The 15,720-nt window shown below is 40.9% G+C and overlaps 1 protein-coding gene across 1 annotated transcript; it reads left to right on the top strand.

Moving 5' to 3' along the window:
* Positions 1-9,902: 9,902 nt before the first annotated feature.
* Positions 9,903-15,520, top strand: LOC124053252 (heparan sulfate glucosamine 3-O-sulfotransferase 2-like). Its single transcript, XM_046378296.1, has 2 exons — positions 9,903-10,828; positions 13,745-15,520. The coding sequence occupies exons 1-2, from the start codon at positions 10,326-10,328 to the stop codon at positions 14,361-14,363; spliced, it is 1,122 nt and encodes a 373-aa protein (XP_046234252.1). The 5' UTR covers positions 9,903-10,325; the 3' UTR covers positions 14,364-15,520.
* Positions 15,521-15,720: the final 200 nt, after the last annotated feature.

Here is a 15,720-nt window from a genome sequence, read left to right as displayed (position 1 = left end):
CCGGTGGGCAGAGCATTTTGCGTCCAGCATAGGCGGCTCTTTACGCACATTCCGTATGTTTCAGTCTGAATCCCACTAAGACAGCATTACAAGAATAGATGAAGGACCAACCACTCATAGATGTACCTGCGCTCTTTGGCTGATTTAAACGTTTAATCTCTGCATCTATGGGTGAATGGTGCAGGATTTATCACAGACTGTTTGGGTTGTTTTGGTCTGCAGCTTTTGCTTTGAACTGCTGGTGAAAGACAGGCTCTATGTATGTAATGAGTAGCTTTAAGGTCATATTTATTAATATGACTCAGCAGCACTCATTGATCAGAATAAAATGAGTAAAATAAGCATGTTTCTCCCGCTTCTGGTAATCCATGTAACAGACATCTGTTTACAGCTGATCCGATAGGCCACAACCTCTGCAGTGACAAACATTTCTGCTCCGTTGAGTCTAAGATAGTTTCTGTAGGCCTACTAATGTCCATATTCATAATGAATATGCAGTGCTAGTGCATGCATTTTAGCATTGGCCGGCTAAGATTAAATTAGTAAACTAATGAGGTCTGTTTTTTGCAGTCTTTGCATGTAAGATTTTTTTTCTTCTTAACGCAGGTCTCAGTGTTGGATCTAAAGCTGTACATAAGGAAGCCACCACCACTATCAGCACCCAGACTCGGACAGTAAACATTCTGCATCCCTGGATGTTTGCATGTTGTAAGTCCTTGAAAAAAACCTTCTTGAAAATGTGCATATGAAGCATTTTGTGAGCAGGTTCCACAGTTTAGCAGGGCTTCTAGTGGATTGCATCGGTGAACTGACAACAATTTCAGCAATTATTGGCCAATAAAGAAAGCTTTAGCCAGTAAAGGTGCCTTCTCTCTAAGTGGCCTCCTCGTATTGATCTTTGTCATGTGTATGTCACACATGCATGTGATTCAGCTCCCTCATAAGGTGTGTAACGTTTATTTTAGTTCAATTCATATTGTGCAGAGGAAAAGAAGCAACCTTTGAAGCTTTATATCCACAACCGAAGACTTTTTTCTTTGTTTGTAGGGGAAAATAAATCTCAGTGCATCTTTGCTCAGTCTCAGCTCACACTAAAGGTCAAAGGACAGAGAAGGCCAGTTATACTTCAGAGATACCCCCAAGATATACTCTCTCTCTCTCTCTCTTTCCCTGTCCATCTCTCTCCCTCCCTCACCCTCTTCCTCGCTCCACCTCTCCATCACTGTGAATGCCTTAGTGAGCATTGTTCACGACCACTAGCTTTTGCTGAAAGCTGCACAGCAATGAGGTCTCTGTGCCTTTTGCCTCTCTCTTCCTCTCCCCTCCCCCTCCCCTCTCTCTCCCTCGCCCTCTCTCTCTTACTCCCCCACCCATCTACCTCTCTCCCTCCCTCTCTTTCTCTCTCTATCTCGCTCCCTCTATTAAATTTCCAGTCACACAGTGGTGCAGAGGATATTCCTCCTTTCCCTCTTTCTCCCTCTTCCCTCATTCCCTATCACTCATGCTGAAATCTTAGCCCACATCCAGTCTCTCCGGCCCGACCCTGGCTGCCTTTCGGTGCTTTTGCTGCCACTCTCGCTGTCTCCTCTCTCCGTACATCTTTTTGCCTTCCAACCCCCGTGCCATTTAAAATCATTCCATGCCGCCCATGCCAAACCCACCCTGTGCCTCTGCTCTCCTTCCTTCCCCCCTCTTTCCACCCTATGTCCTCACAGTGTCATTGCACATTGAATCTGATATCCCCCCTTATGCATGTATGGTATGCTTGCCATGGAGTAGAGGGAGGGAGAGGGACATGCATCTGTGCACAGTAAATGAACAAACACTCATCGCTGTATTGCTTGTGTCATCAGTACAGGAAGGTTCTTGGAGTAGAAATACAGCGAAGAGAGCTAATCCTGCTATCCAGAAGACGAGTGCATGGCATTTCCAATACAGCCATAAACCCATAAACTCTTAATGCTGTGTTAGGAGCCACAGGGGAGGAAAAGGGGAGGGCGATGAGGATTTGGCAGCAACATGCTAGTGCCAAGACATATGTGGCATGCTGATAGCACCAGAGAGGTGCAGCTCACACTGTGAAGAGGCTTTGGAGGGGGGTGCTGATACACATCCATCACTTCCATCGTTTCAGGATACTAGCTGCGGGCCTCACCACTCTGGAAGTGGGTGGTTGAGTAATTGCATGCAGTTCAAAGCAAAGATTAAGGACGTGGATAATTTTTGGTAGCAGTGGCACTGATGTTAGATTTTAAGTGTGGAGCATTAGTGATCTGTTTAATGGCCCCAGGCGTCCAATTGGGATTGTGAACAAAGTGATATTTTTGGTGGTTATTTTTAGAAATGCATCTGAAAAAAAAAAAGTTTGATTGGTGCCCATTGCCATCTGTGCAACAGAATAAAAGAGATACAAGGGAGAGTTTCGAGTTATTCATGGTGACATCCCTGTGTGTGTGTCTGTGTGTGTGCACGCGGGTTAGAGAGACAGAGAGGCAGAGAAATAGAGAGAAAAATCCTAGTGTCACAGTATCTTAGCAACTGCCTCCATCTCCTTGGAGACAAGAACTGACATCATTTCCTGTCTGTGAGAACTCACTTTTGGTTTGTACACGGTGTGTTTGTGCATATGAGTGTGAGGACGTCTGTGGATGTGTGTGCATGTCTGTTTGTTTGCGTGTTGGCGTGTGTCCATGTTCATATGCAGATGTGGGCCTGCAGTATGTGTGCTGATGCAAAAAGGATGTATTCTCATGTTTCACTTGGGGTGTGTTGAAGAATGTCACTCAGTTTGATGTCAACAAAAGCACCAAAACGACTAATGTCTTGTAATTACAATCATAATGGTACAAAGATTTTAGATGGAGCTGTGTACTCGTCATATCAAGACCAATACGTTTCACAATTTTCACTTCCAAATGGTTATTTTTGGGAGCCGTTTTCTTAAACCTTAAATAACCATCCATTAACAGAACTTGTACCTTGTTTCAGTCCTGTTAAAGACGTACTGTGACTTTATTATGTGCCATCAATTTATACTTTCGGAGCCAAGACTCTGAATTTGTAACACCAAGTTTGTCAGTAAAGTGGATTATCTGTAAGAGAGTCTGCTGTCTGTGTAGGCCTACCGAGCAGTCTCTGTGCATCAGTGCAGCCAAAATGTCATCTTCAACTGCCTTCTTGTGGGCAGTGAAGTGAAGTGCAGTCAGAAATAAATTCTCTCTCTCTCAGCTGTTGAAGTCACTGTTAAGCACTCAACCATCATCAGATATTTCTTTGGATCAGTGCTACAAACCTGAAAAATAGAAGCACCAATCTACATCAAAATCATCAGACTCATCCTGTCAGGGGTTTAATGGGAAAATTCAATAAAGGCCATGCTTTATTTCACACCTGATAAATATCTAAGTCAAATCATATCAGTGGTAAGTTCTGGACAAACCATGCTGCACTACATATGCACTGGGGATTTTACTTGCAATAATATTCTTTGATGAACAGAAAGAACAACATTTGTGTTTGGAGGTTAATGTTTATTGCATTAACATGCAGCGTAAATGGGTTTTTGAAGGGCATCCATAACATAACACACTACCCTCCTCCTTCTCTAACACTCATTTGTTACAAGAAATATACTACATGCGATGATTTTGGCTGTAAGAACTTTGTAGAACCAGTTCTACGTTTTGGGCAATTTACTTATTTGCTTTCCTGTAGAGTTGGATAAATGTCAAATTAGTCCTTAAATAAATACAAGACTTGCTTTACCAGACCTTGTCCTGAAACTTGACACATGGTAGCATGATAAATGGAATCAAAATGCATTTGACGATTTTGTTACACATTAATTGAGTTAGAAAAACCAAAAGCACAGAGATTGATGACACTACTAAAGTGTGACTAATCTTGTGTTCAATCCTGTAGCCAACTCTAAGAGCAATAATATGTTCCACAGGAAGAGCAGACATCAGTGAATGAGAAGAGAAGACAAAGATAACTAACAGGTGTCTCCATACAATCAGAGGCGTGATTTATATTAGCGACAACAACATACACAAGGCATCTAAGCCTGACAATGTATGTCGGGACAGCTTAGTATCATGAATAAAATAGCAAAGAAAGGTTCTGCCATACAGTATACTCTGGGCCAGTATGTGAAAGGATACAGAGCTTTAACCTTGTAGTAAAAGATTACTATTCCAGGCTCACATGAATCAACAAAGTCAGCAAGACAAAGAGTCTGACCATCACACAGATCAGCATACAATTTACAAGACATCCCAGGGGAATCAGTGTCCAGCATTGTGCCAAGCTGATGCTTTAGCAGAATCTGCACACTTCAGCAAAGCACACAACTTCATCATTAAAGGACCCACAGTCAAATAGAAGTCAGTGCTGCAAAAAGCCAAAGGCAGATGACCACACATACAATGTTAACATTGTCACTGTGGACATGTTAGCATGTTGACATTAGCATTTAGCCCAACGCATCAGTGTGCCAGACTCACATAACAATTAATATGGCTTTAGACTCTTAGTCTTGTTAACTATTTTCCCATGGAGGCATTTATATACACTCACAGTAGCTTTTTCCATCTATCACAAATGTACAGGATATTGGTACTAATATCCTCCAGACAACGTATATAATGTTTCACCAAGACCAGCAGAGGAGAAGTCAGATGAGTGATAACAAGATCAATGTAACTGCAGTGGTTTGCACCATCCGTTCTCCTGGGGTCATAGGGGTCACTGTGCAAAAGTAGGGGCTGCAGGTTGTACTGCTGACAACTTTAGTGAGAGGGTGTTGCTGTAAAGGAAATGAGCTCAGATTACAAAGACCAGAGGAAGTGTACAGTGAAGAGTGTACAGATTTTACAAGCCTCCGTTTACTGCCTGCATTCTGATGAGCAAATTAATTTGAAATAAACAGCGGAATCTCTTGCAGTGAAGCAGAATGCAGTCTCATGTGTATAGTCATACATTGTATCATCGCTGCAGCACATGATTGTTCAACCATCATAAAAATGAAAAAAAGATCAATAATGAGCAATCAATCATAGTTAAAACAGACTGTAGTTAAAGTGCAGTTAAGTGAAGCTTATTTGAAAGGACAACAATCGGATGTCTTTTGGTCTTTTGTTGTGTTTGTGCGTTTGGTTTTTCCTTTTTTTCGAAGACCCAACTGTGAAACAAGAAAAGACAAAAAAACAAAGTCAAATTCATGTTACAAATCTGTTGTACAGCATACATCTAGAAAAACAGGGAAAAAAGACGCAGAAAAGTTCAGAATTATTGACGAAAATGAAGATGATGAAATATGTTTTTCAAGATGAAAATATGTTTTTCAAATATCCCAAAATGCAGTATTTGCAAAAAAATCAATATGTGAATCTTATTTAGCTTTTTCTTTACACAAAAAATGCATACACCATAATTTTGTTAAAATCAACAAATAACTTATTTTTGTTTCCGTGTACAGAAAAAAATACAGGTGAGAAACATCAGCAGCATTACTGCGGCAAAAAATACGAAACAAACAAACGAACCCCCTTATTTATAACAAGACTGTTCACAAATTTCAGAAAATGTATTAGTCAATATTATAGATGAAATATTTTGTTTGGAATGAATAAAATGATTCTGTGGGTGCTGAAACCCCGAACACTCTCAACTTGTTCTCACTGAATACGATACAATACGCATCACAATACAGGGGGTTGCCATTCAGTATTTGTGATATACTGCGATATTCTAAGCAAGTTGATATTTTATGTCACAGGCCTTTGTTCTCTGTGTTTACACTATATGTGCTTACTTTCTCTGGTTTCATTTGATGTTACACTCGAGTGGAAGAGTCAAAAGACTAAAGATACATTACAACACTGCCACCTATCTGTCAGGGGTTTAAACACAACAGAAAATGAATCACAGCCATGAACCTCAGATCTTTTCAGAGTTGATACAGTATCAGAAAACATAATATCCAGATACTCAAGTGTACTGATATTTTCTTACAGTCCTACTGCAATATTTACCATATATCAATATAACACTACACCAAATTTAAAAGGATGTGATTACCTTTTCGCAGACCATCTTCACTGCCTTTTTATTGGAAGGGCATTTCAAAAGTCCCTTTTTCTCAAAGAACAGACAGTTCACAAGGAGTATGACTTTGGGGTAACTTTGTTCTCCGTGGTTTGGTAAAATGTAGTGTTTATTAAAAGTGTGATGCATCGCCACCACAATCACTTCACTGCATTCGTCTTTGATCCAGAGAGAAAACACAGATTAAAGATTGCATCAAAATATAAAACATGATATAACATTTATGTGCATTTGGATCTCGTGTATGTTTGCGTGTTTACCTGAGATGCTGGATAATGCTGAACTAATGTCAGTCTCAAAACGACTGACAATGGGACAGAAGACAATAGTCACGACATCTTTCTTGGGTGATTCGACCACCGTTACACCTTTGAGTTTTGCCAGAAATTCCTGATGGACGTCCAAAGTGTTTCCAGCTACATGTGTCGAAATCTCTTTCATTTTTCCTGAAGAACATAAAAGTAAAGTCAAATTTAAGTTTTACCTTTTACCTTTAACCCTAATCCAGAGTCAAGAGGTTTTTTTTATTTTCATTTCAGCTGTTTACAGTAACAGTGAACAGTGAAACGAAACAGCGTTCCTTCAGGGATCACTAGAATTTAAGTACACACTGTACTTAGTGCAAATCGATGCAAGACTATACATAATGCACAGGACTATACATCGTGCACAGGACTATACATCGTGCACAGGACTATACATAGGACAAGGACTGTGCAGACTTCAAGCAGTGGGGTCGGTGAGAATCAAACACTGAGGTGGTAGGGCCAGTGTTTACACACAAGGATGAACTTGTACTGTCCACACACACATCATCACCTTTTCCAATCATCCACAGAGACCTAAAAGGTTTTCAAAGGATTTTGCAAAAGGCAATGTATCAATGGTGGAAACAAAGTGAGTGCAATTTATTACAGATACACTACTATTACTCTTGATTCTTTAAGTACATTAGCTTGAAGTGAAGTGTTTTTATACTGCGGTATTGGTACTTTCACTTTAGTTAAACGAACTGAATATTTTTCTTCCAACACTGAAAAGCCCCACATCGTACAGAAATATTTTTAGGCTTTTTCTGAATCATCTTTAATGATTTTACAGGAGTGATACGTTTAATATTTCGAGTTAACTTACTTGTTGGGCCGTTTGAGAGTCGAGCTGTCGTTGTTACGAGCTTCTAAAAAATACAGGAAGTCCAACGCATTCCTGTACTTTCACTTTCACGTAAGATCGAAACACTGTGGGTGCATTGCTACATTCTGACCGGCAGGTGTCAGTATTGCGACATCATTGGGCCTGCATATAATTTAAGGGAACGCAGTTGCTGTATTTAACAAATTAAGTATAAAATCGATTGAAATAAAAGCAGGTTTTAAAACTAGATTTTCTAAAATGCCCTCTTAATTCAAACTTTATGTGTTGTGACACTTGTGCCTGCCTTCTTTTATTAGGCTATACTGAAAAAGAAAGGAATCCATTGGACAACAGGTGAGGTGTGTGACTGAAATCTGCTCTGGCTTATGCAGTTTATTGGGGGTTTTAGCAGCTCTTTACCCCTGAGATTGTCATAGGATGTACAAAGACAGTCCTTGTGTCGCTGCTTCAGCTACAGATGCTTATGATTTCAGGGTTTAGCTTATCAGTGCATACGTCAGCATCTGAACTATCAGACTGTTTGACTGCCTGAGGTCAGGACTAAATTCTTAATATAAGTAGTCTCTCTGTATCTGACATTCTGACACGTAAATATCTTTGTGATTGCATGTCTATCACAAACAAGAGTTCAGCGTGTGCACAGCTTCACATGGGGTATGAACTGTTTCTGTGGGATACGGTCATCCCATCTGATATAAAAAGTGTGTGGATCATCTGTATCTGCTCTCAGCATCTGATCAGAGTCAGGGTAAGCTGACGTTCCCCCTCTGGCTTCACCTAGCCCTGACAAATGAGTGTTCAGTGGACACACTATGGCTTTTATTCCGCGAGGACCAACATTATTAATAAGCTTTCACAGACGCATGGTTTGAATGTTTCTTCTTGTTAATGTCGACATTACGGCCACAAACTTTGTTCTCTTTACAATTTAAAAACTGCACAACAAGCAGCACAAACAAGTTCAGCACACTCAGCAGAGGTGATTATAACATTTAATCACCGAGTCCTATCACCAAGCTTTGCAGGCTTCTCGCACCCAAGGTTTGATTTACCCGCCCTCTTCCTGAGGAAAAATCTCATTCACTAGACGGATTGCTGAGCAGGCCTCTCCAACCAGCCTCTATAAATCATTCTTTAATCAGAGGCCTTTGAGATTGGGCGCAGATACCCTCGGGAGCACCACTGTGACACCTCAACTCCTCCCCATGCGTCTCTGCAGTCCTGGGAGTTTTTATCCTCCTCTCATTCCTCCTCAGGCTTGTCTGCATTTGTATCAGTCATCAGGAAACTAAGAGGAATGACCCGCCTTGCACACTCTGCACACACCAACACCTCGACATTGTCTCTGCTTGGAAGGGAGTCATGCCAGGCAAGATTACTGGTTTGAAGTTACAAGACAACAAGGAAAAGCGAGCAGCTGTTCCCCAAAGTGCCTGAGCCCAATAAGGTTCTGTCATTACTCTGGTTACAACTGGTTTGTGGTAAATTAAGTGGAATGTGCTTGAGAATATGCACCACTGAAGCTCAGTAACACGATAAGGAGGCTTGTCTGTTCTGGAGACCCTGCCTTAAGGATGGTCCTCGTGTCAAAATCTGGGCTTTCATTATTTCAGCTGATGTTTAAATGTGGGTGTTCCTAAATTAATGTGTTAATTAATCTAAGGCACAGCAAACTTTCAGTTAATCTGACCCCTCCAAGAAATTCTTGTCATTTCTTGTCAGTCACGAGAGGCAATCAAGTGAGAACAGTAATTTGTTATGCAATTATGAAATAGAATACAAATGTGACTTTAAACAAACGCATTACTGCCACTTAAATGTTTTATATCAGAACAGTGACTCACATTCTGACCAAAAAATTGCTAATACTTCTTGGACATGCTGATGCTGCTTAGTGGGGCTGCAACTGACAAGCATTTTCACTGCTAAGTAATCTGATTTTGCTTTCAGTAAGTCAGTTACTTGCATGGTAAAATGTCAAAAAAATATTGACAATTTTCTTCAGTCAAAGAAGACCACGAAAGTATCATTTCAGAAGATGGACTGAAAATTTTGTACTTTTGCTAAAAAAAAGAAGCTTTTTAATCAATTTTTTTAAATCATAAGAGTTAAGACCAATATAAGACAACATAAGAGCAATTATTTGTCCATCACTCAACAAGTTGATCAACCAGCTAATCGTTTCATCTCTTCTGAGCACTGGCAGTGACTCAGTTCCAGCTGACAGTGGAATATCAAGCATGACTATTCCGAGGTTCAAAAATTATTTTTGAACTTTTAAAGCAAAAGGTAAGAAACAAATCTCACCACAATCTGTTCTGGAGCTTTTGATCACCATCACACGATCTCAGCCAGTTGTCACTGAGTCATAGATGTTAAATTATAAACGATCAAATCTAAGAGCTAAATAATTATATTTAGTTGCTAATTTTATAATGGATAAATGTATTTTTATGCTCACTTTAAGGACTGATTGACTCGAGTAAAGCTGTGCTGACAGCTAGTTGATACAAAGATAAAGGTGTATATGAAAAAATGTTTCATCCTGAAGTTAAATGTCTCTGAACCAAGCTTTAGATGAAATGAACATTTCACGGCCTATTTTGATGCTGGGTGTTGCTTCACCCTCGCCACCTCACATCACCTTAGAGAGCTAAGCACTTTTTTAAAAATGCAAAGATGCTCTGACGTCAGCGTGTTGAAATATTTTTTCTGTCGCTCAGCTGGTTTGGAGCTGTCAGAGAGCGCACCTCCTCTGCTTCTCACCCGTGCGCCATGACCGTGGAGACGTGCAGGAGTTTTACAGGAGGATGTCATTTCCAAAAGTCCGCGCGCAGAGAAGGATGCCTTTTCATTCAACGCACTGAAGGGATGGGACGCAGATGGATCGTGTTCACACGCTCCGCGATTAAGTGATGGAAATGTTGCCTCCTAACTGACAAGGCGCACAAGTTTTTTTCCTCTTCTGTGGAGGCAGCGGGCAGGTCAGACACTTAAGGGACTAAAATAATCAGAAAGGACGGAGCGATAAAAAATCATGCACTGTTCATATCCATGGAGAGATGGCATGCGTGCTCCTCTTCAGTCGACTTCTTCCCTTCTCACATCGGCTCACAAGAACATCCGTTTGCTTATTATCCCTTTTCCTTTCTTATTTGTGCTATTGTGCGCTATTCCCTGCCGATCCCATCATGAAAAAGTCAGGTGATCCGACGCCCAGCTGTCAGCGCGTCCTGGCTAACGGGGCCAAGAGGCGCATTCAGAAAACCCTGTCTTGCGTTTTGTCGTTGGATGCCAGACCGAGCAGTGTGGAGGCATCTCGGCTAAAATCCGTGCAAAGTCCTCCTTCGACTTTTCACGTCGTCAGGAACGACACGCCCAGTCCCCCCATGGGCAATTTAAAGTTTGGGAATAAAAAGTTGCCAAACGCCATCATAGTTGGTGTGAAAAAAGGGGGGACCAGAGCCGTTCTGGAGTTCATAAGGATTCATCCCGACGTGCGAGCGGCTGGCACCGAGACACACTTCTTCGACAGGAACTATGATAAAGGACTGGAGTGGTACAGGTAAGAGTGTGTCTCACCTGCACAGGTACATCAGGTTTTCAGCAAGAAATGCAGGAACCAAAGATGTTTCTACACTGTTAAGTTAGAGTTAAACCTGACCTGCACCAGTGACCGTTGAGGGATGAGTAATGAGCAGCCTTAATTGGTAAAATTGTAGCCATTTGGCCGAGGCCCTCAAAGACTGCTGGGAGTCTCTGGGTGTTTAAGGCTGATAGTCAGCTGTGCTTGTATCATCCTGAAATGCCTGTGACTGTAGGCCTGTTCTCTTCAGCTTCACTGAATAATGATGATATAAAATAACTTTTTTTTAGAAAGGTGTTTTTTTCAACGATATTATCTCTTAAAAGTACAAAATAAAAAAAAATACTTGTATAATATACTTAATGTAAGAAATACTATAATACAAATAAAGCTAAACTGACTTGGGTTTAGATAGCACTTATGTAGTCTTCCGACTCCTCAAAGCACAACATTCACTAATTCACACACACACACACGTTCGTACACTGATGGTGTAAGCTGCCATGCAAGGTAGAAACCTGATGAGCGATAGCCTCCTATCTCACACACCAATGGAACAGCCATCAGGAGCAATGTGGGATTCAATATCTTGTCCAAGGACGCCTCGACAAAAGCAAAAGCTGAGACAAATGGTGGCCTCTGTTTTCTGCCAGTTTTATTAGTATAAGTGTCACTGAAAATTAAAACCACTTTTCACACTAAATCAGCTGCCTGCTGTCAAAAATGTTATTTTACAGCGTGCTGGCCCCTTTCCCCCTCCTCCCCTTGGTGCTTTTCTGTGTACATTTTGTTTTGAGGTGGGTAAACACGCTGGATGTGTTTTCTGCAGTCTCTTGCCTCATTTCACATTCTTATTAAAAGAACCTTTGAGGCCTGAGCTCTGTTTACATCCACGGAACAGTGGCCCTCTTTTTTTTGATGTACTGTAGAGCAGTTCATCAGATTTCTCATAAAATCCAACCTCTCAAGGCAAACTGTGTAAACTGCACTGTGCAGGCCTGCCAGATATATGACCATGTCGGTATATGGCCAACTAAACTAACTTCTCAAACTGAATGTTGTGTTAAATAATTTATTGATTGTTAAAATGCTATGCCTTTAACTAACTGCAGCTGAGAGAGTTTCTATGTATATATGTATATATTCCACGTATGATACATTCATGCTATTTTTTTAAACCCCTTAATAACAGATTAGGATCAGAAATATTTTCTGGTCATGAAATACTGTGCATATAAGCACACAAACAGACACATGGATCAACTTCCAAAGTATATTTCATGTTAATGATTGGCTGTCACGTAGCCCACAGGAGGGATGTGTATCAGTGGTATTATAAAATAATTATAGACTGAAAGCATCTTCACTAATTGGCAGTCCTCGGGATGGTTGGCGGCTGAAGCCCTTTTATCTCAGAGATGTGTCTTAGAGATACGATCCAGGCTGTGCACCCTCGCCTATTACTGCAGCGTGATTGTCAGCTGTCAAAGCAGTGAAGAAAAGGTCAAATGCCAGCTCACTGACTTTTGAGGATTGCTTTCAAAACAAACAGTCGCTGCTCGGAAATGCTCTCGTTTTTTTTCTCTTTCTCATTCATCTCATTCATTCGCGCATGTTTTTGTTTTGTTGTTTTCATGTGCGAGCAAAAAAAAAATAAAGAAAAGGGTGGAGGGATAATGATCCCTGAAGTTAACTTGCCAAGCATCAAACGGTGACGTGACTGTGAGAAGTACAAGTGAGAAGAAGTGCAATAATGACACAAGTCTGAGCAGTGCTAAAGGCTACAGGGCAGAGCCACGAGGGCCGTGGAAAACACATGAAAACAAGGGACTTCACAGGGTGAAGAGCTTCAAGAGTATCATAACAGATGACTGAGAGGAATTACTTAGGAAATTGCTGAATATTATAGCTTGAAAACCACTGTGTGGAGGATCGTTAACATTTCTGTAATGGGGCCTCTTAGTGGTGACATGAACATGACCTGGGGAACCTGAGGTTAATGGGTTTAGTCGATCTTAATTGGCGTCTTATACAAGCAAAAACATAAGAATCATTTGAAGGATGCTTTTCGGACTTTACGTTTACCCCTAGTCAACTTATTGACTGGATGCTCAACAGAAAATGTATCTGCAACTATTCAGATAATCAATTAATGAAGTCATTCTCATCTCTCATATGTGAAATCTTGTTCTTTGTCCTCGTCTTAATATTAAAGTAAAGTGATTTTTTTAGTCGGTTGCTCATGACATTTTCGGTTTCCTGATGAAATATACATCAAAGGACAAATTGATTATTCAAGAAAACAACCACCTGATTAGTCGATTAAGAAAATAGTAGTTAATTGCAGCCCTATTTACAGGCTCTTTTGAAACTCTGTCCTCAAACTTCAAAGTTTTTCTTCAAACTGACCTAGTTTGGGGACCCAGAAGTAACCTGACAGAATCACTCCGCTATATGTGTTCTGTTTGCATTCGTGATTTATTACTCTTGAACCATGCTGGGCTGATGCAAAGGCGAGCCGTACGCGAGACAAGTCTCCTGTGACAGCAGACTACTATGACTTTGCGTCAGTGCTCCTATTATCATTTACATGGAGAAACTGGGTTCATGGCCAAACTGGAGCTTCTCAGTTAGGGTGCTTTTGTTGCTCTGAAACTCACTTGTGTAATCCTGCCCTAAATAGACATCTCATACACACTTTTTCCTTTTGACAGAAGGAATGCAAGGACGTTGTGTCCTCTGTCTCTGAATCTGTTAGCCTTTGTGGTAATTTAAGCGATTCACAACAGCAAGAAAATAATAATTTAAAAAAAACACACGTAATGTAATGAGAATGTAAATGAGAAACCTTTATTCAAGTAGAACTCTTACTTTGTGTCTTCATCTTTCATTCAGAGGTTTAATGCCAAGGACTCTTGAAAGCCAAATCACGATGGAGAAGACACCAAGCTACTTTGTGACAAAAGAGACACCACACAGGATCTCCTCCATGTCCCGAGACACCAAGCTCATTGTGGTGGTGCGCGACCCCGTCACTCGTGCAATATCAGATTACACTCAGACTTTATCCAAAACCCCTGACCTGCCGAGCTTCCAGGAGCTGGCCTTCAGAAACCAGAGCCTGGGCATCGTGGACACGTCCTGGAACGCCATTCGGATCGGCCTGTACGTTTTGCACCTGGAAAACTGGCTCCGTTACTTCCCTCTGGCTCAGATCCACTTTGTGAGTGGAGAGCGTCTTATCACAGACCCAGCAGGGGAGCTGGCTCGGGTGCAAGATTTCCTGGGGTTAAAGCGTATTGTCACAGACAAACACTTCTATTTCAACCGCACCAAAGGCTTCCCTTGCCTTAAAAAGCCGGAAAGCAGCGGCTCACCCCGCTGCCTGGGCAAGTCCAAGGGCCGAACTCATGTGCAGATAGACAGAGATGCTATTGAACAACTGCGAGACTTCTACAGACCTTACAATGTCAAGTTTTATGAAATGGTGGGTCATGATTTCAAATGGGAATAGAGGTTTGAGACATCATTTGAAGTGGTACAACAAAGATTTCTGTATTCCACAAATTACCTACAGACATGTATTACAGCTAAGGCAGATAGCTAATCATCAACAGTCTCTAGACATTTTTTGAGTGAAGCAGCAAAAGCAGTAATATTCAGTGAAGTGACACTAATGAACAGCGCAAAATGGAGGATGACATTGCTTTTGCACTTGTAATGATCACCAGCCAGCATCAGCATCCTGTTTGTTGCCAGATATAGCCGTCATTTCATCTTCAGGTGCACATGACTTCTGTTCCTGTTACTGTATATTATTGCTGACTAGATTCACCATTTGCTGACAGGTTTATGAAGAAGGGAAGAGAAAAAAAAAGGAAAAAGAAAATTCCAGGGAAAGGGATTAGTTCCTTTTAAAACCTGCTTCCCTAATCAAGGCAGGGCTTTAAAGCAAGACCTTGGAAAATGTCAGTGAAGTCTTCAGGGAGAGCAGAATTAAGCTCCAGCACTGTGGTGGTAAATATGAACTGTAAAGCCATAACGCAAGTATGAACCACCTAATATCACTTACTGGTCTCATCGGTTTCTACACAGGGGGAACGATTTTCTTTCTCATTCTTTCCCGCATGAATCAGAGTTAACTATAACATGCAGCACTTCACTTTGTTCTCTGCAGTTTATTTAAAAAAATCTATGGCTATATTTTTGTTTAAAAAGAAGTATTTTAATCACTGCCTTACCCACAGTGCTTGTCCATGAACTCTATGAAATGAATCAGAAGCACAAATACAGTTTATGAAACTGATAATTCTGTCTCATTTAAACGTTGACTCTGATAAATTGCATTTCGCAGAAAATGTTGAATTGTCTTTTTAATTCCTTCCTTGATTGATTTAAAGCACCCCCACACACACACACCTAACAAAACAATGGTCTTTTAAACTGAAAATCTGTGACATGACTGAAAATTGAACCTCTTAAAAGTGGTCAGCTCTGTACTACACCTCCCTTTTCAGATCTAGTTAGTAGAATTGTGCTTTCAATGGATTAGACCACTTACAGTTTATTCGTTATTCGGCGAAAACATCCTTTTGAGGCTTATTGAATTCTGTAAGGTTTGTTCTGTGCCTTGGCGGTGGTTGGTGGATGAGTGGGTGTAGGTGTAAGGAATTTCAATCACTTTTCAAAGACAAACGGGGAACAGCTACTCGTGGCAGGTTATCAAATAGATTCTGGGACTGCATGTCACATGATTGCAGTGAAAAGTTTAGATTTGGCTACATCGGATGAATACTAAAGCCCGACTGTCTGAGCCTCAGCCAGACACAATACTGTAAAAACAAATGAAAAGCCACTTCATAAGAATGTGT

This window comes from Scatophagus argus, chromosome 21 (genome assembly GCF_020382885.2).
Source record: "Scatophagus argus isolate fScaArg1 chromosome 21, fScaArg1.pri, whole genome shotgun sequence".
Taxonomy (NCBI): Eukaryota; Metazoa; Chordata; class Actinopteri; family Scatophagidae; genus Scatophagus; species Scatophagus argus.
Note: the sequence above shows the minus strand (reverse complement) of the source record. Positions and strands in the feature narration are given on the sequence as shown.

Coding starts and splice junctions, on each gene's coding strand:
- LOC124053252 (XM_046378296.1), top strand. CDS start 10,326: ATGGCATGCGTGCTCCTCTTCAGTCGACTTCTTCCCTTCTCACATCGG. Junction 10,829..13,744: donor AAAGGACTGGAGTGGTACAG/GTAAGAGTGTGT, acceptor TCTTTCATTCAG/AGGTTTAATGCCAAGGACTC.